Source organism: Symphalangus syndactylus, chromosome 7 (assembly GCF_028878055.3).
Source record: "Symphalangus syndactylus isolate Jambi chromosome 7, NHGRI_mSymSyn1-v2.1_pri, whole genome shotgun sequence".
Lineage (NCBI taxonomy): Eukaryota > Metazoa > Chordata > Mammalia > Primates > Hylobatidae > Symphalangus > Symphalangus syndactylus.
The window spans coordinates 122821311-122848913 of NC_072429.2; the positions used below are offsets into that span (position 1 = coordinate 122821311).

The window sequence follows — 27603 nt, forward strand, 5'->3', positions numbered from 1 at the left end:
TAGGAAGAAACTATAGCAACTAACGAGCAAAATAACCAACTAACATCATAATGACAGGATCAGATTCACACATAACAATATTAACGTTAAATGTAAATGGGCTAAATGCTCCAATCAAAAGACACAGACTGGCAAACTGGATAAGGAGTCAGGACCCATCAGTGTGCTGTATTCAGGAAACCCATCTCACGTGCAGAGACACACATAGACTCAAAATAAAGGGATGGAGGAAGATCTATTAAGCAACTGGAAATAAAAAAAAGGCAGGGGTTGCAATCCTAGTCTCTGATAAAATAGACTTTAAACCAACAAAGATCAAAAGAGACAAAGAAGGCCATTACATAATGGTAAAGGGATCAATCCAACAAGAAGAGCTAACTATCCTAAATATATATGCACCCAACACAGGAGCACCCAGATTCATAAAGCAAGTCCTCAGTGACCTACAAAGGGACTTAAACTCCCACACAATAATAATGGGAGATTTTAACACCCCACTGTCAGCATTAGACAGATCAACGAGACAGAAAGTTAACAAGGATATCCAGGAATTGAACTCAGCTCTACATAAAGTGGACCTAATAGACATCTACAGAACTCTCCACCCCGAGTCAACAGAATATACATTTTTCTCAGCATCACACCACACCTATTCCAAAATTGACCACATAGTTGGAAGTAAAGCTCTTCTCAGCAAATGTAAAAGAACAGAAATTATAACAAACTGTCTCTCAGACCACAGTGCAATCAAACTAGAACTCAGGATTAAGAAACTCACTCAAAACCGCTCATCTACATGGAAACTGAACAACCTGCTCCTGAATGACTATTGGGTACATAATGAAATGAAGGCAGAAATAAAGATGTTCTTTGAAACCAATGAGAACAAAGACACAACATACCAGAATCTCTGGGACACGTTCAAAGCAGTGTGTAGAGGGAAATTTATAGTACTAAATGCCCACAAGAGAAAGCAGGAAAGATCCAAAATTGACACCCTAACATCACAATTAAAAGAACTAGAAAACCAAGAGCAAACACATTCAAAAGCTAGCAGAAGGCTAGAAATAACTAAAATCAGAGCAGAACTGAAGGAAATAGAGACACAAAAAACCCTTCAAAAAATTAATGAATCCAGGAGCTGGTTTTTTGAAAAGATCAACAAAATTGATGGACCGCTAGCAAGACTAATAAAGAAGAAAAGAGAGAAGAATCAAATAGATGCAATAAAAAATGAAAAAGGGGATATCACCACCGATCCCACAGAAATACAATCTACCATCAGAGAATACTACAAACACCTCTATGCAAATAAACTAGAAAATCTAGAAGAAATGGATAAATTCCTCGACAAATAAACCATCCCAAGACTAAACCAGGGAGAAGTTGAATCTCTGAATAGACCAATAACAGGTTCTGAAATTGTGGCAATAATCAATAGCTTACCAACCAAAAAGAGTCCAGGACCTGATGGATTCACAGCTGAATTCTACCAGAGGTACAAGGAGGAACTGGTACCATTCCTTCTGAAACTATTCCAATCGATAGAAAAAGAGGGAATCCTCCCTAACACATTTTACGAAGCCAGCATCGTCCTGATACCAAAACCTGGCAGAGACTTAACCAAAAAAGAGAATTTCAGACCAATATCCTTGATGAACATTGATGCAAAAATCCTCAATAAAATACTGGCAAACCGAATCCAGCAGCACATCGAAAAGCTTATCCACCATGATCAAGTGGGCTTCATCCCTGGGATGCAAGGCTGGTTCAACATACGCAAATCAATAAATGTAATCCAGCATATAAACAGAACCAAAGACAAAAACCACATGATTATCTCAGTAGATGCAGAAAAGGCCTTTGACAAAATTCAACAACCCTTCATGCTAAAAACTCTCAATAAATTAGGTATTGATGGGACATATCTCAAAATAATAACAGCTATCTATGACAAACCCACAGCCAATATCATACTGAATGGGCAAAAACTGGAAGCATTCCCTCTGAAAACTGGCACAAGACAGGGATGCCCTCTCTCACCGCTCCTATTCAACATAGTGCTGGAAGTTCTGGCCAGAGCAATCAGGCAGGAGAAGGAAATAAAGGGTATTCAATTAGGAAAAGAGGAAGTCAAATTGTCCCTGTTTGCAGATGACATGATTGTATATCTAGAAAACCCCATTGTCTCAGCCCAAAATCTCCTTAAGCTGATTAGCAACTTCAGCAAAGTCTCAGGATACAAAATTAATGTACAAAAATCACAAGTATTCTTGTACACCAATAACAGACAAACAGAGAGCCAAATCATGAGTGAACTCCCATTCACAATTGCTTCAAAGAGAATAAAATACCTAGGAATCCAACTTACAAGGGATGTGAAAGACCTCTTCAAGGAGAACTACAAACCACTGCTCAATGAAATAAAAGAGGATACAAACAAATGGAAGAACATTCCATGCTCATGGGTTGGAAGAATCAATATCGTGAAAATGGCCATACTGCCCAAGGTAATTTATAGATTCAATGCCATCCCCATCAAGCTACCAATGACTTTCTTCACAGAATTGGAAAAAACTACTTTAAAGTTCATATGGAACCAAAAAAGAGCCCGCATCGCCAAGTCAATCCTAAGCCAAAAGAACAAAGCTGGAGGCATCACGCTACCTGACTTTAAACTCTACTACAAGGCTACAGTAACCAAAACAGCATGGTACTGGTACCACAACAGAGACATAGATCAATGGAACGGAACAGAGCCCTCAGAAATGATGCCGCATAGCTACAACTATCTGATCTTTGACAAACCTGACAAAAACAAGAAATGGGGAAAGGATTCCCTATTTAATAAATGGTGCTGGGAAAACTGGCTAGCCATATGTAGAAAGCTGAAACTGGATCCCTTCCTTACACCTTATACAAAAATTAATTCAAGATGGATTAAAGACTTAAATGTTAGACCTAAAACCATTAAAATCCTACAAGAAAACCTAGGCAATACCATTCAGGACATAGGCGTGGGCAAGGACTTCATGTCTAAAACACCAAAAGCAATGGCAACAAAAGCCAAAATCGACAAATGGGATCTCATTAAACTAAAGAGCTTCTGCACAGCAAAAGAAACTATCATCAGAGTGAACAGGCAACCTACACAATGGGAGAAAATTTTTGCAACCTACTCATCTGACAAAGGGCCAATATCCAGAATCTACAATGAACTCAAACAAATTTACAAGAAAAAAACAAACAACCCCATCAAAAAGTGGGCAGAGGACATGAACAGACACTTCTCAAAAGACGACATTTATGCAGCCAAAAAACACATGAAGAAATGCTCATCATCACTGGCCATCAGAGAAATGCAAATCAAAACCACAGTGAGATATCATCTCACACCAGTTAGAATGGCCGTCATTAAAAAATCAGGAAACAACAGGTGCTGGAGAGGATGTGGAGAAATAGGAACACTTTTACACTGTTGGTGGGACTGTAAACTAGTTCAACCATTGTGGAAGTCAGTATGGCGATTCCTCAGGGATCTCGAACTAGAAATACCATTTGACCCAGCCATCCCATTACTGGGTATATACCCAAAGGACTATAAATCATGCTGCTATAAAGACACATGCACACGTATGTTTATTGTGGCACTATTCACAATAGCAAAGAGTTGGAACCAACCCAAATGTCCAACAATGATAGACTGGATTAAGAAAATGTGGCACATATACACCATGGAATACTATGCAGCCATAAAAAATGATGAGTTCGTGTCCTTTGTAGGGACATGGATGAAACTGGAAAACATCATTCTCAGTAAACTATCGCAAGGACAAAAAACCAAACACCGCATGTTCTCACTCATAGGTGGGAATTGAACAATGAGAACTCATGGACACAGGAAGGGGAACATCACACTCCGGGGACTGTTGTGGGGTGGGGGGATGGGGGAGGGACAGCATTAGGAGATACACCTAATGCTAAATGACGAGTTAATGGGTGCAGGAAATCAACATGGCACATGGATACATATGTAACAAACCTGCACATTGTGCACATGTACCCTAAAACCCTAAAGTATAATAAAAAAAAAAAGGTTAAAAAAAAAATACAAATAGTTTTTGGTAACATGGATGAATTGTATTCATCCATGGTGAAGTCCATGGTGAAGTGTAGGATTTTACTGCACCTGTCACCCAAGTAGAGTACATTGTACCCAGTATATAGTTTTTTATCCTTCATCCTCTTGTACCCTCTTCCTTCTGAGTCTCCAAAGTCCATTATACCACTCTGTATGACTTTTCATACCCATAGCTTAGCTCCTGCTTATAAGCGAGAACATATGGTATTTGGTTTTCCATTCCTGAGTTACTTCACTTAGAATAATGACCTCCAGCTCCATCTAAGTTGCTGCAAAAGACATTATTTTATTCTTTTTTATGGCTAAGTAGTATTCCATGGTGTTTATATACCACATTTTCTTTATCTACTCATTAGTCAATGGGCATTAAAGTTAGTTCCATATCTTTGCAATTGTGAATTGTGCTGCAACAAACATAAACATGCAGGGGTCTTTATGATATAATGACCTTTTTTCCTTTGGGTAGATAACCAGTAGTAGGATTGCTGGATTGAATGGTAGATCTACTTTTATTTCTTTAAGAAATCACCGGTTGGGCATGGTGGCTCACGCCTGTAATCCCAGCACTTTGGGAGGCTGAGGTGGGCAGATCACGAGGTCAGGAGATCGAGACCATCCTGGCTAACATGGTGAAACCCTGTCTCTACTAAAAATACAAAAAATTAGCTGGGCATGGTGGTGGGTGCCTGTAGTCCCAGCTACTTGGGAGGCTGAGGCAGGAGAATGGTGTGAACCCAGAAGGTGGGGCTTGCAGTGAGCCAAGATAGCGCCACTGCACTCCAGCCTGCGAGACTCTGCCTCAAAAAAAAAAAAAAATTAAATAAAAAGAAATCACCATAGGGTTTTCCATAGAGATTGTACTGATTTACATTCCCACCAACAGTCTGTAAGCATTCCCTTTTCACCACATTCACGCCAACATCTATTGTTTTTTGACTTTTTAATAATGGCCCTTCTGGCTGGGGTAGGATGGTATCTCATTGTGGTTTTAATTTGCATTTCCCTAATCATTAGTGATGTTGAGCATTTTTTTTCATATGTTTATTTGCTATTTGTATATCTTCTTTTGAGAAATCTCTATTTATGTCGTTTGCCAACTTTTTGATGAGATTTGCTTTCTTCTTGCTGATTTGTTTGAGTTCCTGGCATTCTGGATATTAGTCCTTTGTTGGATGCATAGTTTGCAAAGGTTTTCTCCCATTCTGTGGGTTGTCTGTTTACTCTGATTATTTCTTTTGCTGTGTGGAAGCTTTTTAGTTTAATTAGGTCCCACTTATTTATGTTTGTTTTTGTTGTGTTTGCTTTTGGGGTCTTAGTTATAAATTCTTTTCTTAGGACTGTGTCCTGAATAGATTTTTCTATGTTTTCTTCTAGGATTTTTGTGATTTCTGGTCTTAGATTTAAGTCCTTGATCCATCTTGAATTGATTTTTATATATGATACAGATCCAGTTTCATTCTTCTACATGCAGCTATCCAGTTTTCCTAGCACCATTTGTTAAATAGCGTGTTCTTTCTCCAAATTATGTTTTTGTATGCTTTGTCAAAATTCAGTTGGTTGTAAGTATTGGCTTTATTTCTGGGTTCTCTATTCATTTCCATTGGTCTATGTATCTGCTTTTATACCAATACCATGCTGTTTTAGTAACTATATCCTTGCAGTATATGTGATGCTTCCAGATTTGTTCTTTTTGCTTAGGATTTCTTTGGCTATTTGTGCTCTTTTTTGGTTTTATCTGAATTTTAGGATTGTTTCTAATTCTGTGAAAAATGATGTTGGTATTTTGATAGGAACTGCATTGAATTTGTAGATTGCTTTGATAAGTATGGTCATTTTCACAACACTGATTTTTCTAATCCATGAGCTTGGGATGTGTTTCCATTTGTGTCATCTGTGATTTCTTTCAGCAGTGTTTTGTAGTTCTCCTTGCAGAGATATTTCACCTCCTTTGTTAAGTATATTCCTAGTTTTTTTTTTTTTTTTCTTTTTTGCAGCTATTGTAAAAGGGATTGAGTTCTTGATTTGATTCTCAACTTGGAAGTTGTTGGTATATAGCAGTGCTACTGATGTGTGTACATTGATTTTGTAACCTGAGACTTTGATGAATTCGTTTATCAAGTCTAGGAGTCTTTAGGGTTTTCTAGGTATATCATCATAGCATTAGCAAACTGCAATAGTTTGACTTCTTTTCCAATTTGAATGCCCTTTATTTCTTTCTCTTGCCTGATTGCTCTGGTTAGGACTTCCAGTATTAAGTTGCATAGAAGTGGTGAAAGTGGGCATCCTTGTCTTGTTCCATTTCTTAGGGGAAATGCTTTCAACTTTTCCCCATTCAATATAATGTTGGCTGAGGGTTTTTCATATAGGGCTTTTATTATTTTGAGGTATGTCCCTTCCATGCCTACTTTTTTGAGGGTTTTTTTTAAAATCATAAAATGATGCTGTATTTTATTGAATGCTTTTGCTGCATCTTTTGAGATGATCATATGGTTTTTAATTCTGCTTATGTGATGTATCACTTACATTGACTTTCATACGTTAAACCATCCCTGCATCTCTGGAATGTAACACACTTGATCATGGTGTATTTTCTTTTTGATATGCTGTTGGATTTGGTTTGCTAGTGTTTTGTTGAAGATTTTTGCACCTGTGTTTATCAGGGATATTGGTCTGTAGTTTTCTCTTTTTGTTATGTCTTCTCCTGGTTTTGGAATCAGGGTGATATTGGCTTCATAGAATGAGTTAGAAAGAACTCCTTCTTTCTCAATCTTTCGGAATAGTTTCAGTAGAATTGGTACTAACTCTTTTCTGAATGTCTAGTAGAATTCAGCTGTGAATCCATCTGGCCCTAGGATTTTTTTGTTGTTGGCAATTTTTTTTATACTGCTGACTCAATCTCACTGCTTGTTATTGGTCTCTTCAGGGTTTCTATTTCTTCTTTTCTTAATCTAGGAATGTTGTATGTTTCCAGGAATTTATCCATTTCCTCTAGATTTTCTAGTTTGTGTGCATAGAAATGTTCATAGTAGTCTTGAATGATCTTTTGTATTTTTGTTGTATCAGTGGTAATGTCTCCATTTTAATTTTTAATTGAGATTATTTGCATCTTCCATCTTCTTTTTTCTTGGTTAATATAGATAATGGTCTATTGATTTTGCTTATTTTTTTTAAAGAACCAATTTTTTGTTTCATTGATCTTGTATATTTTTGGTTTCAATTTCATTTAGTTTTGCTTTGATCTTTGTTATTTCTTTTCTTCTGCTAGCTCTTTGAGTTTTGTTTTTTTCCTATTTTTCTAGTTCCTTGAGGTGCAACATTGGGTTTGTCAATTTCTGATCTATCAGACTTTTTGATGTAGGCATTTAGTGCTTTCTCTTAGCACTGCTTCTGATGTATCCCAGAAGTTTTGATGAGTTGTGTCACTATTATCATTTATTTCAAAGAATTTTTAAATTTCCATTTGATTTCATTGTTAAACAAAAAATCATTCAGGAGCAGACAAATTTCCATGTATTTTTAGTTGTGAGGATTCCTTTTGGAATTGATATCTAGTTTTATTCTGTGATCTGAGAAGATACTTGATATGATTTCAATTTTTAAAAAGTTTGAGATTTGTTTTGTGTCCTATCATATTGTCTATCTTGGAGAATGTTCCCTGTGATGATAAGAAGAATGTATATTTTGCTTGATGATTATATCCCTTGATGATGTCCTTTTTGCAATGAATCTCCCAGGAGTTCTTTGAGCTTCTTGTATTTGGATATCTAAATCTCTAACAAGGCCAGTGAAATTTTCGTCAATTATTTTTCAAATAAGTTTTTCAAACTTTTTGCTTTCTCTTCTCCCTCAGGAACACAAATTATTTTTAGGTTTCACCATAATCCTATATTTCTTGGAGACTTTGTTCATTTCCTTCAATTCTTTTTTGTTTTTGTCTGATTGGGTTAATTTGAAAGCCTTGTCTTTGAGCTCTGAAATACTTTCTTCTGCTTGGTCTAGTCTACTGTTGAAACTTTCCACTGTATTTTGTAATTCCCTTAATGTGTCCTTCATTTCCAGAAGTGGATTGGTTTTTCTTTATCTATCTCCTTAGAACAATTTTCATTCATATTCTAAATTGTTTTAAATTTTCTTTATGTTGTTTTTCACCTTTCTTTTATATTTCCTTGATTAGCTTGATGAATCTTTTGAATTCTTTATCTAGTATTTCCAAGTTTCATCTTGGTTTGGATCCATTGCTGGAAAGCTAGTACGATCTTTTGGGGGTATTGCATTCACCCAGCTGCTTTAGCCACAACCGGTTACTATTCACGGACACGTCTTCTACTGGCCTGAACCTGAACTCTTCAACCCAGTACATAAAATACTGGGAAAAAAAGTTAATTTAAAAACGCACACCACAGAGGAATGAGATAGCCTTCAACAGACCTCTGCCATTTCAGCCCCGTAGGAAACAGTGAACTTGCTTACACACCGAGCACATGGCTACTACAACCAGCATCTGAGAAAACCATAGTACAAAGACTGTCTATAACCAAGGAACTCATACAGAGTCTTCACCATTAAAGCCACCAGAGCTGACTTAGGCTACAAGAAACAATTATTATTAAAGTGTAATTCTTAGGGGGTAAAAAACAATTTAAAGAAACACAGTCAAATCAAAATTAAATCCAAGAATAATTAGAGGAAATAGTCTACCCAAATGAGAAGGAACCAGAAAAATAATTCTGGCGATATGACAAAAGAAGGTTCTGCAAATGATCCAGTGATGTGGTCTGTCCTCAAGTCTCCCAGCAGTGGCTACCAGTACCAGTTCTAATGAAGGTGGTCAGGGGAGTGATGTAGACTTTGTGAGATTCTCTGGTTATAAATAGCCCTAGTGTGTTGGCTTTCTCAAATGCCAGTTGTAGTAGTAATGAACTGATCATGTAGGCAGACTTAGGACCTCCTGTTTATCCAGGGTGCTCAGCAATGCTGTTAGTTAAGGCCATGCACAAGTTTTCTCCTTCCTGGATGCTGTTATTCTACCTGAAGGTGCTGTAATAGACTGTGTCGGTTGGCCTCCAGCCAGGAGGTGGTGCTTGCAAAAAGGTATCAGCTGCAGTAGTGGTGGTGGGATTTGTGCTCGCCTTATGTTGCCCAGAGGAGGTACTCTGGTGTCTCAGGCAATGGGTGGGACCACAGAGCTTCCAAATTTTGTCCTTTGTGTTACATTACCATTGTGGGTGGAGGCTCAAAGACAGGTGGGGTCTGGGTCTGGGTCTGTCAAGTCCACGCTTTGGCTCTTCACATGCAGGGCAAGCAGCAGCTCCAATGGGGAGTTAGGGAAACAGTTCTCAGACCACTGGGGCAATGTTTCAGGGAAGAGCACAGCTGCCTTTTCTGTACAGAAGAGTCCAGAGAAGGAGTAGGGGGTAGGGTGCAGCAGTAGGCCCCACCCAGCTCCCACACATTGGCAAGACAGATCTTTCACCCAAGGTATTCCACCAGCAGCAGCTAGCTAAGTTCCAGGCAGTCTGTGCTCAGAACTTACAACTGCCCCAGGTCATAAGCCTTCCCTGGGAGAGACAGCAACTGCAGCTTGCAGGCCACACACCTCCCAGTTCACCCACAAAACCCAGGCTCCCAGCTCTAGCACTTGTGGCTGCAACACGTTTCCCACTTGTCCCCCAGTTCTGGCCAAGGGAGTGTGTCCCCACTTGAGATTATTTTGTACCTCTCAGTTGGGGGCTTCTGTAAACCTGCAACCATCACCTGAGTTAGCTGGCAGGCTTCTACAAGGTCCCCTGTGAGGTAGGATCAGGAATGGCTTCCCTCCATCTGTACTGGAGATTGGGAATGTATGCATAACTATTCCTGTGGCTGCTTCTACTTTTATATTTCTCTTTGCTCCCTAAATAAGTTAGCACTTGATAGGGTTAAGGTCTTCCTCCATGGCCTGGATTGAGATTCTCTGGTGGGAGTGTATATCCCAGAGGCAATTTATCCCTTTCTCACAGTCTGGGGACTTAAAATATTCTGCCTGGCTCACAGTTTAGGCTGCAGTCCACTGCTTCTTTCAGAGGGTCTGTAGTTTCTTTCAGTTTTCCTGTTAAGTTTCTGCATTGTTTCTTAAAAAAAAGCTCACAGCATGAACCTCTACACACTATTTTGTTTTTCCAAGTGGGAAAGTCATGGTAACCATGCCTTCAGTCCACCATCTTGAAAAAACTTGTGTTAGTTCTTCTTGAAATGTTTGGTGAATTTCAGCACTGAAGCCATGGGGTCCTGGACTTTTCTTTGTGAGGAGACTTTTTATTATGATTTTGATCACATTGCTTATTACTGGCAGTTCAGGTTTTGCATTTCTTTATGATTCAATCTTGGTAGGTTGTTTATGTCTGAGAATTTATTCATTTCTTCTAGGTTTTCCAATGTATTGGCACATAGTTGTTCATAGCAGTCTCTAATGAGCCTTTGAATTTTTGTGGTGTGTGTTGTAATGTCTCCTTTTTTATCTCTGATTTTATTTATTTGGGTCTTCTCTTTTTTTTTAGTCTGGCTACAGGATTTTCAATTTTATCTTTTCAAAAAACCAATTTTTCATTTTGTTGATCTTTTGTATTTTTATGTTGTTGTTTCAATTTCATTTAGTTCTGCTCTGCTCTGTATTTCTTTCCTTATACTAATTTTGAGTTTGTTTGCTCTTGCTTTTTCAATTCTTTAAGATGCATCGTTAGGTTGTTTATTTGATGTTTTTCTAGTTTTTTGATGTAGGTGCTTATTGCTATAAACATTCCTCTTAGTACTGCTTTTGCTGTATCTTATGGGTTTTGGTATGTTGTGTTTCCATTATTTGTTTCAAGAAATTTTTAAATTTCCTTCTTAATTTCTTTATTGATCCACTGGCCATTCAGGAATATATTGTTTATATGTGCTCATATAATTTCCAAAATTTCTCACGTTATTGATTTCTAGTCTTATTCCATTGTAATCAGAGAATATACTTGATATAATTTTAATTGTTTTGAATTTTTAAAGACTTGTTTTGTGGCCTAACGTATGGTCTGTCCTTGAGAATGATCCATGTGCTGAGAAGAATGTGTATTCTATAGCCATTAGAAGAAATGTCCTACAAATATCTATTACGTCCATTTGTTCCATGGTGCAGATTAAGTCCAATGTTTTTCTGTTGATTTTCTGTCTGGATGATTTTTCCAATGCTGAAAGTAGGGTGTTAAAGTCTCCAGCTATTATTGTGTTGCAGTCTATCTTTCTCTTTAGCTCTAATAATAATTCCTTTATAAATCTGGGTGCTTCAGCATTGGGTGCCTGTGTATTTTCAATTGTTATATCCTCCTGCTGAAATGACTCCTTGGTCTCTTTTCTTCTTTTCAAGGCAGAGGGTTCCCTTCTTTTCCAAGGTGTGTTTAGAAATGTCATCTGGGGGCCATGCATGGTGGCTCACACCTGTAATCCCAGCACTTTGGGAGGCCGAGGCAGGTGGATCACTTGAGGTCAGGAGTTTGAGACCAGCCTGGCCAACATGGTGAAACCCTGTCTCTACTAAAAATACAAAATTAGCCAGGTGTCAGAAATTAGCCAGCTGTGGTGGCGTGTGGCTGCAATGCCAGCTGTTCGGGAGGCTGAGGCAGGAGAATTGCCTGAACCCAGGAGGCAGAGGTTTCAGTCAGCTGAGATCAAGCCACTACACTCTAGCCTGGGCCACAGAGCGAGACTCCATCTCAAAAAAAAAAAAAAAAAAAATGTCATCTGTGGGCTAGGGCCTGAAATGTGGATCTTACAACTCTGCATGGTGCTAATTCTGAGCTGGTATCCAAGTTGAAAGACAAGGTTGTCTTTAATCTCCTCTCTCCCCTCCTCAAGCAGAGGGAAGGAGTCCCTCCTAGAGCTGTGAAGTGTTAGGGGAAGAGTGAAAATTCCTTGGCTGCCTCAGCTTATGTCTCACTAGGGCATGTGCACCGCAAGTCCACTGTCTCTGAGCCCAGCATAGCACCAGGACTTTTCCAGAAATTGCAGTCCTTGTGGCCTAGACTACCTTTCAAGTTTATTTAGGACCCCAGAGCACCTCAGCCTGCAGTGGCAAAGCTTGCTGGAACTTAGGATGGACTATTTGCTTCTGACTAAGTCTGGTCTAGATGCTCCCTCCTTGGGCAATGGCTGAGTTCTGCTTGGTGTTGCTTTCCACTGTGACAAGGCAGCACTGAGTTCCAATGCAAAATCCCACAATCACTGCATTTTTTTCATCCGCAAGTGCTCAGATTTTCTTTCCACACCATTTGGCCACTGCTAGGGGATGGGGAAGAATGAATCACCTATAGGCAATTCAAGACTGTTTTTTCTACCTTCTTCAGTGCTTCTTTCCATAATATGATGTTAAAACCAGGTACTGTGATCACTCACCTGATTTTTGGTTCTTATGGAGGTGCTTATTTTGTATGAATCGTTGTTTAATTTGGTCTTTCTGTGGGGGGTGATCACTTCAGGGTTCTATTTGGCCATCTTGCTCCACCTCCTCTCTAGATTTATTTTCATACTTCACAAAAGTGATTAAGACTGTAGGTTTAGATTCGGACATACTTGGATTCCTAATCCTGGTTCCATTACCCAGAGTTCACTTAATGTCTCTGAGTCTCAGTTTCTTCATCTGTGAAATGAATTCCTCATAGAGTTGTTGCAAAAGTTTAAGGAGTTAAGGCATACAAAGTTCCATGCCTACAGTAGATGTTATTATGTAACTCTCCAAATCTTCTTGGGCTATTGTGCAACTGGGAAAGCCATTCCCAGAAAGAGCATTCCATCACAGAAGGTCATGATTTATATTCAGAAAGCTCTCTTTCAACAGAGCAGAAAAAAATAGAGATGAAATACAGCCCTTTTAAGCCATACAGCTGGAAGCCTAACAAAGAATCTCCTGTCTGCATGATCAGAAAATGGAGATATATTTTGGGAACATGTATCTTTATAGAGAGGGCAGAGGGACCCAGGAGAGTTCACTCTGAGAAGAGAGGTTTGGGTGGGGACTGAGAGAGACCTGGCAGCTGGCTTCAAGCATCAAAGGACCAGAGAAGAGGAAGGAGACTTATGATGTGGGGCTCTAGGATGGGTCTAAGAACACATGGACATACATGAAAAAATGGGATGATTTGGCGTCTATCCAAGGAAGAACTTGCCCATAGGCAATAAATTCCCTTAGTGGACTGGGATCCACAGTGAGGTAGTGAGCTGCATATGGGAGTGTCCCCACCTCTGACCTTCTCTCCAATAGCCTATTCTCTGGCCCTGCCCTTCATTCTTCTCATTGACTCTTACTATAATATCTTCCTTTTGACTCATGAAGATACCCAATCCTTTCTTCTGTTTCGCTTTCATCTCTGTCCGTCTCAGACTACAAGGTTCATCCCTTTAGCCACACTCTTTCCAGTTGTCTCAATTCTCTTCCCTGTTGTGCTATTAAAAACCCCATCTAATTATCCTGCTTCTCTGCTCTCATGCTCTGCGTTTATGATTGATTTACCACAAATTCAATGGTTTCAGCCATAATGGATGTCCAGAGAGGCCAAATAACCACCTCAGCTTATATAGCTGGTGAATTTTAAAAAGAGGACTCAAACAAGGCCTGCTAACTCTAAGTCTCCTTCTTTTTCTAGGATGTTATTATGCCCCTCTCAGGTATTTTAATATTATTCCTAAGGTAAGAATAATGGAGAAGGGAAGAAAAGAATGAATTGGAATGAACTGGGAGAAAGACTCTTATGGACACAGAAACACATTAAGGTCACTGATTCACTAAATATGAATCAAGACCCTCCCTGCATTTGTTCTATGACCAGTAGAGACACAAAAATTAGCAAGATACTATTTTCATTCTCAAGACATTTGCAGACATCTAAGTAAATTATTTGAAAACGAGATGGTAGAGGAATGATGGGAATATGATGTGACATTAGGGACCTATTTAGGTTAGGTTCCCAGAAATGAAACTTGGGAAGATTCTCATACATGTGAGGTTTGGGTGGCATGCTCTTGGGAGAAGCGGGTGACGGAGCATAGGGCAGGTCTCTGAGGACAGGGAGACCAGCCACAGCCTGATCCTGTGAGGCACTCTCAAGCGAGTGGCATCACAGACTTGGCCCCAGTTTGAGGCAAGTGGGCTGGGCTTTTATTTCCCCACACCAAGCTGTGAGTGGCTTCAGGCACAAGAAGTGGGCCTTACAATCTTCTGTGGAGAGGCAGACTCCACTAGTAGAAGGCGATTTTCCACGGAAGGTGGCTGTTGTAAGCTATTAGCAGCAATCTCAGTATCTGGCGTTTGGGGGCTCCTTCCTGGTAAAGAGGATCTGGGTGGGGCACCACCAATGACTACTGCAGGGAGACAGAGTAGTGACAACTGGCCCGCCTGGAAAGGAGGCAGGGGTCAGGGAAGGAGAAGTTAGGAAGGCTTCCCAAGTTAAGGGGTCCTTGTGATTATGCGCTTTTGATCCTGAACGTTTCTTGATTTGAACAGTCAACCAACTCTGTAATATGGCTAGCTTTGGAGCTCCTTCCAAAAGAGAGGAATGTTCATCTAAATCTTTTAAAGCATTTGAAATTAGATTATAAAATGGAAAGATCAGTGACACCAATATGGCTGCAGTGAATATCTATTCCTATACAAAGGTATTTGTAGCACAAAAGCTGCCCTATTTGTAGAGGAAAAAATGATGTTTTCCTTCCTTCTCCCCCTACTCTGCTTGTCCTCTCTCTCTCTCCCTCCCTCCCTCCCTCCCTCTTAAACATGATTTTGTCTTTGGGGATTTAGACAAGAAGTCTTCTCTTAGAGAAGAAGCAGGTTTGGAAAGGTGTTCATGATATTTTATTTAGTGAAAAAGGCAGGTTACAAAATGACATACATATGATTCTTTACCAACATCTCTATAGTGCAAGGTTCTCAGGGACAGTGCAAGGTTATACACTATAATGTTTAAAATGGTTATAACAGTTTTGTGATTTCTAATGACTCCTTTTTTAGTTGATTGTATTTTCTAATTTGTCATTTGTGTAATTATTACAAAAGAGAAAATAAGATGGCTAGAGATGATAGCTCATCGTCATTGTCAGTCTTGTTGGTCTGATCACTGCTCTATCAACCTTCATAATGAGAGCTTACCTTATTGCCGTGGGAGAACATGAGCTTGGATCCTTTATGCCAAGCAGACTGATTCTGGTTACTGTCAGCTGACCCCTTTCCCCTTGCTACTGCCTCTGCAGGTAATTTTGGAAACCTGATTGATGGAGGGTCCCATCATGGGAGTAAGAAGTCAGCTGAATCAGCTGAAGAAGACCTCCTTCCACTGCTTCACGAAGGACAAGGGGATGTGGCCCATGATGTTCCCATTCCTATGGCCTCTACCACTCACCCGGAGAAGCCACTGGTGACGGAAGGGAACAGGTAGGAGACATAGCCTGGGAGAACAGCCAAGGATTTTGGTGGTGGGATTTTGTCCAATTTCTAGGACTGTTTTCTTCAGTTCTTCACTAAAATCAGAAATGTATTTTTTTTTTTTTTTTTTGAGAGGGAGTCTTGCTCGGTCGCCAGACTGGAGTGCAGTGGCGTGATCTCAGCTCACTGCAACCTCTACCTCCCGGGTTCAAGTGATTCTCCTGTCTCAGCCTCCCAAGTATCTGGGACTACAGGCGCACACCACCATGCCCAGCTAATTTTTGTATTTTTAGTAGAGCTGGGGTTTCACCATGTTGGCCAGGATGGTCTCGATCTCCTGATCTCATGATCCTCCTGCCTCAGCCTCCCAAAGTGCTGGGATTACAGGCACGAGCCACCATGCCTGTCCAGAAACATAATTTTTTAATCTAAGCTATGAGAACAAGGTGCAAATAGGAGCAAGATGGTAAGTGCCACTCAACTGAATCTTTAGCAACATGACAATCCTCCAGATAACACATCTAGGTAATTCATTTAAGGGCTGGGCAATGATGATGATGATCATCATATCTGAAGCACCCTTTATTCTGTAACTGAAGCAAAATAAGGTAGGAAGGTCAGAACTTACAATTTCAATCCAAACCCTCTTATTACATTCATCTGAGTTCTGTGCTATTATGTAAATTCAATTTGATGGAATTATTGAATACATCATTTCTTATTTTTGACACAGTCATTTGCAAAACTGAAAGACTCAAAAAAAACAATTGTCAGGCACCAGAAAAGATAATTTCAGAAAACAGCTGGGGGCACTTACATGTACTGTCACTGATCTCCTTTAATCCGTGCAAATTTTCAACCTGCAAATAGAAGTAAAATTATAGAATTTTTTAAAAGAAAGTGGTGTCAAGCACCGATCAAACGAGAAGGGATAGTGTAGTGAGAGTCTTTTATTGCCAGATCTTGAAATATGTATGATCTTATTGGATTCTCATAATAGGATGTTTCTTCCCACATTTTGCATGAGGAGAGAAGATGTTGCAAGGCCCTGACAAGGCTACATCTCTACGCTCCTCAGTCCCTCTGCTCTTTTCAATCTAGACACTCTCTGGGGACAAAACCATGACCACTCTCAGGATAACAGGGACTCCAAAATCTATTTTCCTAGACAGCCCTCTTTCCTGAGCAGCAGATCTAAGCACTTCCGCTTGGATGTCCCACAGATTACTCACCAGGCTCATTGTCTTCACAGACAACTTTTCTTCTTTCCCTATTTTTCCTATCTCATAGACTGAGCCCACCATTCTGAGTCCTCCAAGCCACAGACAAGAAAATTGTCAACTCATGCCTGTAATCCCAGCACTTTGGGAGGCCAATACAGGCGGATCGCAAGGTCAGGAGTTCAAGACCAGCCTGGCCAACATAATGAAACTCTGTCTCTACTAAAAATAGAAAAAATTAGCAGGGCGTGGTGGTAGATGCCTGTAATCCCAGCTACTCAGGAGGCTGAGGCAGGAGAATTGCTTGAACCGGGGAGGTGGAGGTTGCAGTGAGCGGAGATTGCACCACTGTGCTCCAGCCTGGGCGACAGTGGAAGACGCCGTCTCAAAAAAAAAAAAAAAAAAAAAAAAAAAAAAAAATGTCAACTGTTCTCTTTTCCTTCCTACCTGCATCTGCTCAGTGATGAAGCCAGTCAATACAGTTCTTAAGTATTTCTCATATCTATTGCCATTTAAAAATTCTAGCCATTGGCACCTTCAGCCTGAATTACTAGAAAACAGCAACAGCAACAACACCTCCTACCTGGCTTGGATCTTATTCAAGACCTTCGCTAAACTATGAGAACCAGTTACTCTCCTGATTCACATCACTCATTGACTCCCTGTGGCTTTCAGGATTAATTCCAGAGGTCATAGCTTATGGATTTGATCCCAGTCTACTTCTCCACGTTTGTTTCTGGCCACTCCACAAACTCTTTCTTCTATTCCAAACTACAGTGCCCCATGGCAGTATCCCAATATGTCCTGCTGTGTGCTGTTTCTGGACCTTTGAACACACTGTTCCTTATGCCTGGCAATAATCTCCCTCCTCAGAACTGCTAGGTTTGAGACAAAGCCCAATTCCCTTCCCTGAATCCCCAGTCTGATTTGGACTTTGTCCTCACCTCCCCCAAGCACTGATTGAAGACTTTTTTACCTGTCTCTCTCCTCTGTTAAACTGGGAGCATGTTGAGGCCAGGGACTATGCCTTATTCACACGCATATCTGTTCATCTCTGTGACCAGTGAACGGCAGTAGGTGCTCATAAGTGTTTTTGAATAAGTTAAGGAATTACTATAACTGGATTGGGTACAGAGTACTATGGGAACAGAGTCAGGTGAGTAATCCCAGTGGGGAGGAGGTAAGGAGTTGGGAAAAGTCACAGAAAGAGTAACATCCTAAAGGAAGAGAATGTGCTTAAGGGATTGAGGGAAAGCATTTAGGACAAAGCAGAAAGGAGTCCATTGAAATAGTCTTAGCTGTTTGTCCTCTTGTTTTTGAGCATTCCCTGAATTTTCTAAACCCTGTCCTTCCATGGGCCTTCCAAGAATCACCTTCTTTGGGGTATTTTTTTGGTTCGCTGAAAGCCATACTTGTTTATCTGTCGTTCTTCACAACACCAGAGAGAACAACAAATTCCTCTTTTAACTTTATTCTCAAAACTGAGGCCATCAGTGAGTGAACAGCGGGATCTGCAGTTCTGGGGGACTGTTCTGAGACTACTCAGAGGTACTCTGCGTCTTTGCACTGGGGCTAGGCAGTGAAGACATTCTCTACCTTGATGGATTAGCCATTGTTGACTATTGGTGGGGGTTTCAGGGGAAGATGGTAAGGGGAAGGGTTTAGGAGGAGAAGAGAGGTCTCAAAGCATCCTTGGATGCACCTCATATCAGTGCTATCCTGCTGGCTCAAGGAGATCAAAATAAGTCATGCTGGTATTTTTTTGGTACCTTTGGGCTTTCTATACATTCTTTAGTCACCATATTGAGGCTCTGTCTATATAGTGGCAAGCCAGGGAGGCAGCAGCTGATTTGGAAAATTCTATGTCTATAAACAACCCCTATACATGTGTGCACATATATGCATGCATGTACACATATATATGAACACACACAATTTATTTATTGCCCCCATTAAAATGTCACCTTGGATTTGTTCTGGGCTTTCCAGTTTTGCAAAGCACATGCATTCACATGCAGCTTATTTACTAGGCTGGAGCTCCGGAATGGGACTGGAGAATAAGATATCCAATGACAGGTCATCATGTGATGACCCAAAGTCACAAGGCTGGTCAGCCATTTAGACTGGTAGTCTCCTCTTTCCACAAACAGCACAGCACCTTGCCATCTGCTGCCCTCCAGCTGCACTGCAGTTTGCCTAAGAAGCCACAGCATCCTTGTCCACGTAGACATGCTAAGACTAGGAGGTCCCTAAGAACCAAAGAGACAAAGGTGTTGAACATCATTAGCACAAAATTACCCAAACCAAAGAAACCTTGAGACAAAGCAAAATTTGGGGTTGGAATTTATCTATCTGCAGGATTCTTAGTGCAATAATTTTTAAAGAGATAAAATAGAGCAGTTTGGTTTCTAAACTTGTTTTTGTTCTCCTGCTGTAATAACAACCTCAGCTTCTGCCAAAAACTTACGTGGCTTCTCTTCTGAGTAAACACCTGCTCGTCTGTTTTCTGCAGAACAGACTATGAGGCACCTTCACTAATTTTATTGTCTCCTTCAGAGGAAATTTGTGTGGAAGAGCTAAAAAGAATAACCATCGATTCTTTCAGGCTGAAGTTCTCTTTAGCTCTTTGGAATGAAAACAAAGGTCGGTTGGTCTCTGTCTCTCTCCCCCCTATTTTCTAGAGGCTTCTTCCTCCATATGCCATCCTGTCACAACCATTCCATGGACTTTAGCCTTCTACAGTTCTCTTCACACAGTCCCAGGTGTTTGGGAAAAAATTACATGGGGTTTGGGGGAAAACCTGGTCAGAAAAATAGCTGTCATTAGGCAGGGAACTTCTTCAACTTTTTGTTATATTTCTCCCCGCTTAGCTACCTCCACACCCATCCCCTTCCTTCTCGGAATTAAAATCTATAAATTAACTGCTGCTTTTCTGTCATCTCTCTCATACTGTTAACTGCTTCTTATCAGCATGCTCACATTTCCAACTGCCATCTTTAAATATTCCTTCTGGCTCCACAGCTTCCGCTTTTAGCTACTTTGCTATCCCTCTTGTCCTTTTTAGCCATGCAGGTAATCTACTAGCATTAATTCCTGGCAACAAAAAATATCAGATGGATGGATGGATGGAAGAAAAGTGGATGGAGGGAAAGGTGGTTAGATGGGCAAGCCATGAAATGCCAAAGTTTAGTATGGGCCACATGCCTTTACCCTCATTGATAGTATGATTATTTTTTTACATTTCTCTAGCAATTTCAGCTTATATAATGCACTTACATCTGTTATCTTTTCTAAAATTGCTTTTTTCCATAGGTTTTGGGGGAACACATGGTATTTGGTTACATGAGTAAATTCTTTAGTAGTGATTTGTGAGATTTTGGTGCACTCATCATCTGAGCAGTATACGCTGAACCCAATTTGTGGTCTTTTATCCCTCCCTCCCTTCCCACCCTTTCCCCTCCAAGTCCCCAAAGTCCATGTATCCTTCTTATGCCTTTGCATCCTCATAGCTTAGCTCCCATTTATGAATGAGAGCATATGATGTTTGGTTTTCCATTCCTGAGTTGTGTCACTTAGAATCATAGTCTCCAGTCACATCCAGGTTGCTGCAAATGCCATTAATTCATTCCTTTTTATGGCTGAGTACTATTCCATCATATATACGCACACACACCACAGTTTCTTTATCCACTCATTGACTGATGGGCAGTTGGGCTGGTTCCACATTTTTCCAATTGTAAATTGTGTTGCTCTAAACATGCGTGTGCATATCTTTTTTGTATAATGACTTCTTTTCCTCTGGGTAGATACCCAGTAGTGGAATTGCTGGATCAAATGGTAGTTCTACTTTTAGTTCTTTAAGACCTGAAACTATAAAAATTCTAGAAGATAACATTGGAAAAACCCTTCTAGACACTGGCTTAGGCAAAGATTGTATGACCAAGGACCCACAAGCAAATGCAACAAAAACAGAGATAAATAGGTAGGCTTTAATTAAACTAAACAGCTTTTGCACAGCAAAAGTAACAGCAGAGTAAATAGACAACCCACAGAGTGGGAGAAAATCTTCACAATCTATACATCTGATGAAGGACTAATATCTATAATTTACAGGGAACTCAAATTAGCAAGAAAAAAAATCTCATCAAAAAGTGGGCTAAGGACATGAATAGACAATTCTCAAAAGAAGATATACACATGACCAACAGACATGAAAAAATGCTCAACATCACTAATGATCAGGGAAATGCAAATCAAAGCCACAATGCTCAAAATGCACAAATGATCAAAATGCACAAATGCAAATCAAAAGCACAATGCTCAAAATGCACAAAGCCACCTTACTCCTGCAAGAATGGCCATTATCAAAAAATCAAAAAATAATAGATGTTGGCATGAATGCAGTGGAAAGGGAACACTTCTACACTGCTGTTGTGAATGTAGACTGGGACAACCACTATGGAATACATTTATTATCTTGACTTTCACACATGCTTGGCACATAGAGACTAAAAAGGAAAAGTTACTTTTCTTCCTGTTTTCCCTCTGTCATTTAAAACCATCCTCCCTCTGCACTCCAGCCTGGGTGATGGAGCAAGACCTTGCCTTTTAAAAATAAATTACTTAATTAAATTAATTAAATAAAAATAAAGCCATCCTTCTTGAAAAAGGCCTGCCTAAAAAAATCCCGCCCTGTAGTGATCATTTTTAAGCTTTATTCCGGTTCTGATGGTAGCTGTTAATACCTCTCCATTGTAGCCATCTAACTGTTCATTGTTCATTGCTCACAGTTCCCCAATTATAGACTAATGATGGTGTTAAAAGTTTGATAGTTTTGTCACCATGCCTCCCAAGTCCTGCCCAGAACATACAAAACATTAACATGTGACTTGGGTTGCCTGGAAAACACTGATTACCAGCTAACTTCCAGACCTAATTGTTTTCACAGGAATTACAACTATTTGCCATTTGAGGCTAAGAAGCCCTGTGTCTATTTCATCAGCTCTTGGGGAGACCAGACCTTCAGGCTGCACTGGTCCAACATGCTGGAGAAACTGGCAGACTTCCTGGTAGGTGACTCTGACAGGTGATGGATTAGAGAATTGGGAAAGTGGTGGGGGAAGGGATTTTTAAAATCCACCTAGTAGAGGATGTTGACCTCAGTTTAAATACAAATAAATTGAGGATGCTGCATTTGGAGGGCGCGTGGATCCTACCATGCAAATCTAGGGGAATGAGACCACATTTTGCAAAATCCCTGGACTTGAATCAAACTACCTGAATTCAAATCCCTGCTCTGCTTCTGGCTGTTATAGGATCTAGATATGGGCTGTTTTTCTAATCTCCAAAGGGCAGGAGTTGACAACTTTCTCACAAAATTGATAGATCCTGGCTTCAACTAATAAAAAATCCTAAGTCCCTGGCATGGTGGACAACTGCCTACAAGATCAGGCCCTGCCTAACTCTATAGCCCTATCTTTCCTAAGTTCTTCCTCCCTTACTTTGTTCCAACTACACCGGTCTCCTTTGAATATGTTGAAAAAACCAAGTTCCTTTAAGCCTCGCAGCCACCACCATGCCTTTTCCTCTGTTACTTTTCCCCTCTCCAGTCTTCTTATAACCCAGCCAAATTCCAGGGCTCAGTTTCAAACTTCCTCAGGGAAGAGTCTGACACCTTCTACCTGCTTATCTTCTTACATAACACCCTGTTTTGTTTTGTTTTGTTTTGTTTTGTTTTTGAGAAGGGGTCTTGCTTTGTCACTCAGGCTGGAATGCAGTGGCACAATCAAAGCTCACTGCAGCCTTGAACTTCTGGGCTCAAGTAATCCTCCTGCCTCAGCCTCCCATGTAGCTGGGACCACAGGCATGTACTATCACCCCTGGCTAATTTTTAAAATATTTTGTAGAGATGGAATCTCACTGTGTTGCCCAGGCTGGCCTGGAACTCCTAGGCAATCCTCCCACCTCAGCATCCCAAGTAGTTGGAACTACAGGTGCACGCATGCCACCATGCCTGACTTTTTTTTTTTTTTTTTTTTTTTTGTAGAGACAAGATCTCACTATGTTACCCAGGCTGGTCTGGAATTCCTGGGCTTAAGCAATCCTCCTGCCTCAGCTCCCAAATTGCTGGGGTGATAGGCATGAGCCATTGTACCTGGCCAACACCCTGTTCTTTTCCTTTGGACCTCTTATCTTACTTTACAATATATTTGTGTGTTTATTTGTTCAATAACTATTTGCCACTGTTTCTACAGCATTTAGCATAATACCTGGCACCTGACAGGGACTAAATAATTACTCAGGGAATTGAATGTCTGAAAGTATTTTATACTGTAAACAGTGCCAATCAGTATCCAGTATGCTAGGTTTTCCCACCTAAGCCCGAGGAGGGAGAGAAAGCTGGGACCTCTGTTTCTCTGACATCTTGCACCTCCCCTTTATAAATTCTTCTCTCCTACTCCCATGCGCCCACTACTCCGTCCCACATGCCTTACCAGATCATCCTTGTCTTGACCCTCCTGTTCCATTAAAACCTATGCTAAGTCAAGAACAAATTTCTCTGTCCCATTTGCTTTATAATCCTTGTCTCTCAATGTGTAAAACAAAGTATTGTCTCTGACCATGGGGATTCCAGGCAACACAGAGATAAACTCTGAAAGTGGTCAGGAGGCCTAGTCTGGGATCACAGCACATGGAGGTCACAGACTGTCTTGGTTGAGCTGGTCTTACTTCTCTTCAGACAGAACAGATCGTTTATCTCCAAGAGTCTTGACAAAGCAAAGCAGAATTTTTTCCTAGAGGCGATAGTGACATTCATTTCTAATTCCTTTCTCAGTGTTGGTATCCCTGCCATGCTTGGCATATCATGGCTAACCACCATGAGAGACATGACTGAATGTTTACTAACCACCAAGTACTGTTTGAAGATATTCAGACCCCCTATAGTGTTGTAGGTGGGTTCTGTTATTATTCCATTCCACAGATAAGGAAATTGGGCATAAATGGATTAATTCACTTGTAAGTGATAAAGCCTGGATTTGAACCAAGGCAATCTGACTCCGGAGCCCAAATCCTAAACTATGCCACAATGCTTCCTATTCTTATAGTGAAGGCATAAAGAGGGGAACATATGTCCCCAGGCACCAGACTTTGGGATATGGTAGAGAATATAGTTTCGTAAATTCTAGCAAATGACTAGTAACACATATACTTCTCCTTAGGTGCCATTTTCCTCCAGGCCACTAAATAGGATTCTAGAATTTAGGCCCAAAGGAAAAGTGTGATTATTAAGTATACAAGCATAGGGCCATTGCCATATACAATCTGTCCCATTATGTGGCCCAAAACTCATGTAATCAGAAGACTGGGGAACCCTTTAATTTCAGGGATTATTCAATATGATTATATCCCTATGTAAAAAGTTGATTTGAACATTACTTTTGAAGTTTTGGGTAATTGTATCTAATTACTCTACATGGTTAGCTATTTCCCACGTTATTAGGTTTCCCCAGAGGGTATATTCTAAATAAATGGTACCATTAGGGAATGGATCTATAACAGAAACAATGAGTTTGAACAGTATGGGAGAAGACTTGTATGTGGACCAATTCCACTTACTAAAGAAAAGTTCCAAGTTAGAATGCAGTAGCATTTTCCAATTCAAGTACAAGAAAACTAGATAAATCTTCCTTCGTTTCCAAAACAAAACAAATAGCTGTTATTTCTAGTACATTACAATTAGTATCTCTACTACCAATCTCATTCCCACAGCCTCATCTCTCCACCTCTGTGGTTTTCAGGAAGAAAGTATAGAAGAAGTGAGAGAATTGATCAAGATTTCACAGGAGGCACCTGAAGAGAAAATGAAAACAGCGCTCAGTGACTTCATCAGTCAGAGCAGGTACCGGGAGAGACAGCCGGCATAGGCGGAGCTGAGCTTCCGTGGACTCAGCTTTTAATTACCTTGAGAAAAGTAGTCAAATGCATTCAAATGGGTGTTTTAGAGTGCTGTATCCATCTTAATTTTGTTCAGTAATTTCACTGGTGCTTGTGGACTAACTACTGCTTCTTGACACTTAAACAACTCAAGCATAAATCAAAGGTGGGAAAAAGCAAAGGAAAAGACTTACTGCAGAGACTGTAGGAAACAAGAAAAATGCTAGTCGTGTTAGTGCACCAACATGGTGCTGTGCATGTGGCAGACACTCGGCAACTATTTGACACTTACATGGTCAGAAGAATAAGCTATTAATATATAAAATACTATCGTAGGGCTGAGGGAAAACATCTCTTCTCTGAAGGCTCACTGAAAATCAACTATTTTCAGTGAAATATACTATTCGGTGAGCCTGAATAGTATATTTCAATATACTATTGTTGGGCCAAGGGAAAACCTTCCCTCCCCTCTCTGAAGGCTCACTGAAAATCAACTGACAAAAAGAAGATTAATAGGAGAAAAGGCATGCAAATGTATTAACGTGCACAGGGGAGAATCACAGAGTGATTACTCAATTACCCAGTGCAGTACAGAAGCTTATATATATCCTTCTTCAGAGGGGACGGGGGAGATGGAGAATGTAGACAGTTCTTTTGAGGGACAGTAAATCACTAGGAAGAATGAATGGACCAGGGAGATGGGACGCCGACCTTAGGGGAAGGTGAGGGATGAAGCTGCACAGGAACACAGGTTGTCTTATTTTTTATACGAAGTCCCCCAGGTAATCTCTTGGAGCTGTCCTTAGAATAGATGAAAAGTCTTTCTGGGCAGATGATCATTCCAGTCTCTTCTCTGTTGGTTGATCTTTCCTGGTTATTTGATGAGATCTCTAGGGAGGGAGTCTTAAGACAATCACATTTAAGCTTTCTTAGTCTGATAGGAAAATTTAAAGAGTCTCTGTTGGTGCTTTGGAAAAGAGAGTCAGAGAGACAGGGAGACATGGAAAAGGTCAGAGAGAAACCCTGGTTCTGAGGCTTATTTCTGAGGCCTTGCAATTTTCAAAGCACTCAGCCTGATGAAGCACCATATTTTGGGGAACTGTCTTCTGTGTCCCAACACTATGTAATGAAATTTTTATACAACATATTGAGTATCAATTAGTAACCCTTATTCTAGACGGCAGACAATATAATAAAAGATAAAAAATAGGGTGCATAGTTAGTTATCTTTTACAAAGAAACAAATTTCCCCAAAACTCAGTGGCTTAACACCATAGTTATTATCTCACTGTTTCTGTGGGTCAGGGGTCCAGGTGTGGCTCAGCTGGGTCCTTTGGGTCAGAGTCTCTCCCTGGCTGCAGTCATATCAAGGTTCCAATGGGATGGATTCACTTCCAAGATCACTCACGTGGTTATTTGCAGAATTCAGTTTTTCATAGGCCATTGGGCTGAGGACTTCGATTTCTCACTAGCTGTTGGTTGGAGGCTACCCTCAATGCTTTGCCATGTGAGCCTCTCTAAACTGCCTCTCATGACAGAGCAGCTGGCTTCATTAGAGCCAGCAAGCACAAAGAGTCAGAACATCCCAGCAAGACAGAAGTCAGAGTCTCCCATGCCTAGTCTTGGAAGTGACAGCCCATCACTCTTGACTGTTCTGTTAGAAGCAAGTCACTAGGCCCAGCCCACCATCAAAGGGAGGGGATTACACAGTGGCATGAAGTGCAGGAGGTAGGACTCACTGGAGCCACCTTAGAGGCTGCTGACCCTTTAAGGAAACAACTTGGACTAACCCTTGAAATTAAGTAGGTTAAGATTTGAGCAAATATGAAAACTTGTCATAATGGAACTAATGGAAAAGGAGTGGAAATTCATCTAATGAAAGGCAGGGAGTAGCTAAATTCTGGTGTTCAGCTTTTTAAGTTCTGCCTCCCCAGTCTCTCAACTACTCAACAATTTTTACTTCATAAAAAAAGGAAAGAAAAGAAATAGTTTTTGTTTCTTGTTTTTCATTATAAAAGCTGTATATATATATATATATATATATATATATATATATGCTACTTCTGCTGTGAGCTGTTTAGTGCCACCTGCAATTCCCTTTAAGCATTTTAAAAAGCTTCACAATCCATACTTTTAGAAACTGTTTATGAGCAAATTAATAGCTCAATAACTTCTCTATGTTAGGGGTTTACTTGGGACGATAGTTAATCATTCCCCCTTTTTCAAGTTTACAACCAACCGAAAAAAATATTAGGATAAGACAGAGATAAAAATGTTAGTTTTACATTTGGAAAAGTTAGGTTTGAGAAAGCACCTTGGACCCGAGGTCAAGGCAAGCTTCCTGTTCCCCTGAACTGTTCATGGCTAAGCAGCTCACCAGGGCTTCTCCCTCCATCTCACCCTTGCCCCTCACAGGGAGAGGGCACTTGCCATGTGACACGTGAAGGTAAGGGAGGGTGTCCATAGCCAGCAGACAGGCTGGGTCTGAAAGATGAAGAATGAACAGAAACATGTGCCGTGGTCATTTACCCCAATGTTAACGAGGAAACAAATTATTTCTCCCTGTGGGGAAAGGAAAGGGATCAGAAGTGATTATGTCTACCTGCACTGATCCATTCTGGAGAGTGAAATGGAATTCCTTCTGCCACAAGAAAAGGCAGGAATTGGGGCAAGAAGATTCCCTCCTCAAAATATAATCCTTTTTATTCTTTTTAAAAAATTCAAAGAAAATGTAATGTTACTAGTGTGTCCAAGGAGGATTTCTGGTGAGGCTTCCAACTGCCAGTGGGTAGAGCTTGGTGTGGGACCTTGGGCTGGGTGGTGTGGCATCTTAGACTTTCCTTTTTGTTTCCTTTATAATTGATTTTTTTCATCAGAAGTGCACA

The 27603-nt window shown here is 40.4% G+C and overlaps 2 protein-coding genes across 3 annotated transcripts in view; one reads left to right on the top strand and one right to left on the bottom strand.

Annotated features, from left to right (window-relative positions):
- FER1L6 (fer-1 like family member 6) overlaps positions 1-27603 on the top strand; it is a 260996-nt gene that overhangs the window by 127012 nt on the left and 106381 nt on the right. For both annotated transcript variants that reach the window (XM_055287184.2, XM_055287185.2), the window contains exons 13-15: positions 15392-15572; positions 21732-21852; positions 24583-24683. In XM_055287184.2, the coding sequence (XP_055143159.1) occupies positions 15392-15572; positions 21732-21852; positions 24583-24683 (403 nt within the window). The remainder of the gene's footprint in view (positions 1-15391; positions 15573-21731; positions 21853-24582; positions 24684-27603) is intronic.
- LOC129486785 (putative uncharacterized protein FER1L6-AS1) lies at positions 24783-27182 on the bottom strand. Its single transcript, XM_055287194.1, has 3 exons — positions 27033-27182; positions 25430-25621; positions 24783-24857 (listed from the first exon to the last, which is right to left on the bottom strand). The coding sequence occupies exons 1-3, from the start codon at positions 27180-27182 to the stop codon at positions 24783-24785; spliced, it is 417 nt and encodes a 138-aa protein (XP_055143169.1).

Excerpts from the sequence above, each read along its gene's own strand:
- LOC129486785 (XM_055287194.1), bottom strand. The coding sequence starts at position 27,182 with ATGGACACCCTCCCTTACCTTCACGTGTCACATGGCAAGTGCCCTCTC. Across the intron at positions 25,622-27,032 it reads GCCTTGACCTCGGGTCCAAG|ACTCCCTCCCTAGAGATCTC; the intron begins GTGCTTTCTCAA and ends GATTGTCTTAAG. Across the intron at positions 24,858-25,429 it reads ATCCCTCACCTTCCCCTAAG|TGTCAAGAAGCAGTAGTTAG; the intron begins GTCGGCGTCCCA and ends GAGTTGTTTAAG.